Here is a 4,522-nt window from a genome sequence, read left to right on the forward strand (position 1 = left end):
ACACAGTAGCAAACTGTAACGAACCTAAAAACCTAAAAACGTCATGAAAATCAATTTGATCTTCATAATACAATCGAAAAACAAATCAAAAGAAGAAAAACGAACAAAATAATCAAAGAAGATGATTAGAAAACATACCTGGAAACACAAAAAAATCTTCTCGTCGTAAATCATAACGATGCATCTTCTTCTTCTTCTTCTTCTTCTAGGTTTCTGTCAATACAGGATATACGTACTGCTGCTTCATATGCAAAAACAAACTGAAACACATCTAAAACCAACAAAATAGAAGTGGTATAAGTAAATCTAATAACGAAATGAATAAAAAATATGATTATTCGTCTAGATCTAGTAAATAATCCAAAAATCAAATATGGGGATAAAAAAGCGTAATCAATCACAACAAGGATTAGATCGTGAAACCCTAAAATAAACATTGTAAGAGAAAAATCTCCATATGATTTAATAAAAAGAGAAAGATTGAAGAATAAAATTTGGATTTGTTCATAACCCATTCGCAGCAGCAGTGAGAAGAAAGAGAAGAAGAAAACGAATATGAAATGTAATGTTCTTCTCGTGTTTATAGACCTGTTAAATAGGAAAGGTTATTTGTGGTATTTTTAAATTTCACACACCTGATCTCGCACGTGTACAGGACCTGGACTTAAAAAATTGGGTTCATTTTTCATTTTTCTTTTAATTATGGACCTCTGGTTATTGGGCTTTAATGGGTGGACCTGCCACTAACCAATACCACTATAATAGGATCTATAGGTAATTCCTACTTATGCAAATGCCCCTGCATGTTTTTAGCTTTCCTACCCTGACCTTCGTAATAACGAAAATTTAAGAAGGATAAGTATGTAAAAAACCCACATAAGGTGCTTGCTTCACTGAACAATCATAATTCTCCGATAACTTTTGATTGAAGAAGAATCACCACCACCACTCTCCTCCACCTCCTTCGTGATTAATTCTGATTAAAATCTTTGTTGATTTTATTCATTATCATCAACGCTATTTCTAGGGTTTGTTTTTCTTGTTTTTTTTCCTTGAAATTCTAATTTGTGCATGAGAAAGTGAGGGTTTTTTAGTTGAAATTTGTGTATCAAACCTATAAAATCTACCATTAAAGCAATTAACAACACAAGAACGGGGGAAGCTGATGGAGGATTTTTAATCATGAATAAGTTCACGTAAGACTAAAGTGTGGGTTTGTGTTTAGATTTTTCCATTTCATCAACAAGTAGGAGAAATATCAAATGGGGACCAGAAAGGAAAATAAATACCTACCTCCACCTGCTTAACATGCTCATTCAAACCTCTTACATTCCAAACAACCGTTTTAAATATCTTTGGTAACATGAATATAAGGTTTCTTAACTCTACTAATTTTTTAAGACCAATAGCGCTAACCTGCATCCCCCGAGAGGATGAACTAGAAGTGATAAACTTATGAATAAAATGAGCTCTAGCAAAACTACTTGAATTAGAAGAAATTTTACCATCTGACCCACCGAGCCATCACCTCAATTTCCTTTAAGAGTAATATCAACCATAACCATTGAAGAAATATCATGAGCAAGAGCTTCAAACATATTACAAGATTTGATGGGATCATTAGTTATTACCTTCAAACCAGCGCAAGACTCATCATCGCTCATTGCATCAACAATATCATCTTCACTACCACTCTCCACAGTTACTTCCTCCTCCACGATATGATCTCTAACTCTTTTTTCCATTAAAACTCTTAGACTGCTTGACCACCCATACTTCTTTAAATTTCTTCTGAGCATGAATTGCAATACCATCAGCTTCAACATTCTCTATCTCGAGTTTAAAACAATTACGATGAGTATGACCAAAAACACGACAATGCATACATCTAGGGGGTTTCCATGAGTGCTCCACATCAACAGTAGTTGGAAAATCATGCATCACATCAATCTCAAAAAACACACGAGCATATCTCATTCCAGTACGATTGGGAGCTTCATTACTATCCATCATAATAGGTCACCTAGTTAACTCACAATTATACTCAAACCATCAACATCCAAGAAAAACAGAGTGACCTTTCTCAAGTTCATCAAAAACTGTTTTAATTTCATCAATTTCATTTTCCATATCTGGAGGCCAAGGTTAAACAATAAACAATTTATTCGAAATAAACAGAACCTTATGTCCAAAGCAGCAGATGTATCATCTTCATCATCAAAATCAAATATAAAAGTGGATTCATCATGAATTATTATAAGATTAAAATTACCTTTTGTTTTCCAAACCCTCTCAACAACAAATTTCACAAAAAATAAATAAAAATAAATAAATAAAGAGTTTCTTACGAATGACACCAGCAACCATATTCTCGCAACACTTGATTTGATCAACCGCAACCATCTTCTCATCATCAACCATAGAGGTTGGAATATACTTCATAGAAGCGGCGGAAAGAACACCCTTTTTCTTTAAGAGCATACAAAGATCATTTCTCTTTTAAACTAAAAGGAAAACGAGAATCAACCTGAGAGGAAGTAGGTAGCGGCGGAAAAAATGCCGGAGTTAAAGTTCCCATACCACCTGACGACGGATGGGAATACCACACCAATAGAGACACAAAAACCCACCACCAATAGAAAATCGCATCGTAACTTATATCTCCTCACGTGATTTTTTTTGTATATGAGTTCAGTTTTTACAATTTGAGAGAACGTGGGTTGCATGCCGATGCTGCACACATAGAATTGTTGGGTACAATTTTTGAAACAAACATTTTTGTTCCTATTTTATTAGCAATTTTTTAGGTCACTAATATCACAACGCATATAAGAGTTACTAATGTCAGACAGGGTGGTGTACCCATTGGCTCCCACATGGTTGCCACGCTGCAAAAGGGGATAGTGTCTTTGGGGTTTTAATTTGCCACAACTTCAGCAATGTTTATAAGCGTTTCCTTTTACAAAGTGTGGCCCTCTATCATGGCAATGAAAAATATAGGCTCAAAATACTGTGACGATGAAAAATACGTGCGGGAACCGATAAAATGGTTAGTGTTTTCAATTAAGAGTTATTGCCATTAAAGACTGCATAGGTAAGTTTTTTTTTTTGCTAGTAAAAGATGAATATATATTAAGAAGGAAAGGAGTACAGAGTTTAAAAGATGAAATGAGGAGGAGAACTACCCCCATTCACCTGTTACAACATACTTCCTACTATGTTTGGCTGCTTTATCCGCTAAGCCATTGAGCTCTCTTCTAACATGAACAAAGTTATAAAAAGAAAAAGAGTTCATGAATGATAAACAATCATCTAAGATAGAGGAACTACACCAGCTAATCTGGATAGAACTTTTATTTAAATAGGAGATAACATTTTCTGCACTCCTTTTATAGAGATTGTTTTGATAATCCAGCATCTTGATCCATTTGACCGCTTTCAGGGCTGCCATACTTTCCGCTTCCTCTGCATCGTTTGCTAGACCTGAGATGGTTTTGCATCCCTTGTAGTTACCCTCTGAATTTGTTAAAATTATGTCAATACCACAAGAATGAGTATTTAGATCAAAGGAGGCATCAAAGTGTGCTACCAGTGGTGCATCAACATGAACGCTTTCTAGCGTATCTGATATCCCATCAGCTGGAATAATATGTTGTTGTTGAATGATCACATCTTGAGTTGACAAAGCACCCAAAGTTTCATTTACTAATCTACAGGAAAATATTGTTGTACTTATGTGATTAACCTGTTTATCCTGAAAGACATTATAGCATCTTTCCTTCCAAATACACCAAGCAGTTGTGAAAACATGACAGATTTGCTCTGAACTGTAATTACCCAATAACCATTTCCTAATCCAATCAGAAATAGAGATGTTTGTCCCCATATCATCCAGAACTAAGTTTCCATGAGGGACTAAAGCCCAAATATACCTAACAAATCTACAATTAAATATAATATGCTCTTCAGATTCAAACTGATTATCATTACACATGCTACAGTGAGTGTTCTGGTTAGGGCAATAAAATGCAAGCCTACATTTAGAAGGAAGGATATATTCGAAGCATTTCCATATGAAGATTTGGACCTTATGAAGTATCGGGGAACTCCATAATTTCTTGTAAAGAGGAGTATGGTTACTGACAAAAGAAGAATTACTTGAATTACTAATGATAACCCTATACACAGACTTGACAGTAAGAGAACCATTTCTAGTATATGTCCATACTATCCTATCTAGACCTGTGAGAGGAATTCTAGTTTTCATGATTTTATGACAGTTGTCCCTAGTGAAGAAGGACTCAACTAGGTTAACATTCCAACTATGTGTCACTTAATCAATAAACTGAGAAGCAATATAGTTAGGATTAGGGTAAGACATGCACAGAGGAGAAGATGCATTACAGATCCAGTTGTCATTAAAAGCATTAATTTGTTGACCATTTCTAACCTCCTAGATAGAATGTTTCTTAAGAACTTCTAAACCTGTACAGATACTAGTCCAGTCCCAGGATGATTGACT

General features: G+C 34.9%; 1 protein-coding gene across 1 annotated transcript; it reads right to left on the reverse strand.

The window, feature by feature from the left end:
• Positions 1-3,181: 3,181 nt before the first annotated feature.
• LOC113279495 lies at positions 3,182-4,267 on the reverse strand. Its single transcript, XM_026528190.1, has one exon. It carries the CDS (start codon positions 4,265-4,267, stop codon positions 3,182-3,184), a length of 1,086 nt encoding a protein of 361 aa, XP_026383975.1.
• Between the last annotated feature and the right edge of the window lie 255 nt (positions 4,268-4,522).

Source organism: Papaver somniferum, chromosome 5, assembly GCF_003573695.1.
Source record: "Papaver somniferum cultivar HN1 chromosome 5, ASM357369v1, whole genome shotgun sequence".
NCBI classification, from domain to species: Eukaryota; Viridiplantae; Streptophyta; class Magnoliopsida; order Ranunculales; family Papaveraceae; genus Papaver; species Papaver somniferum.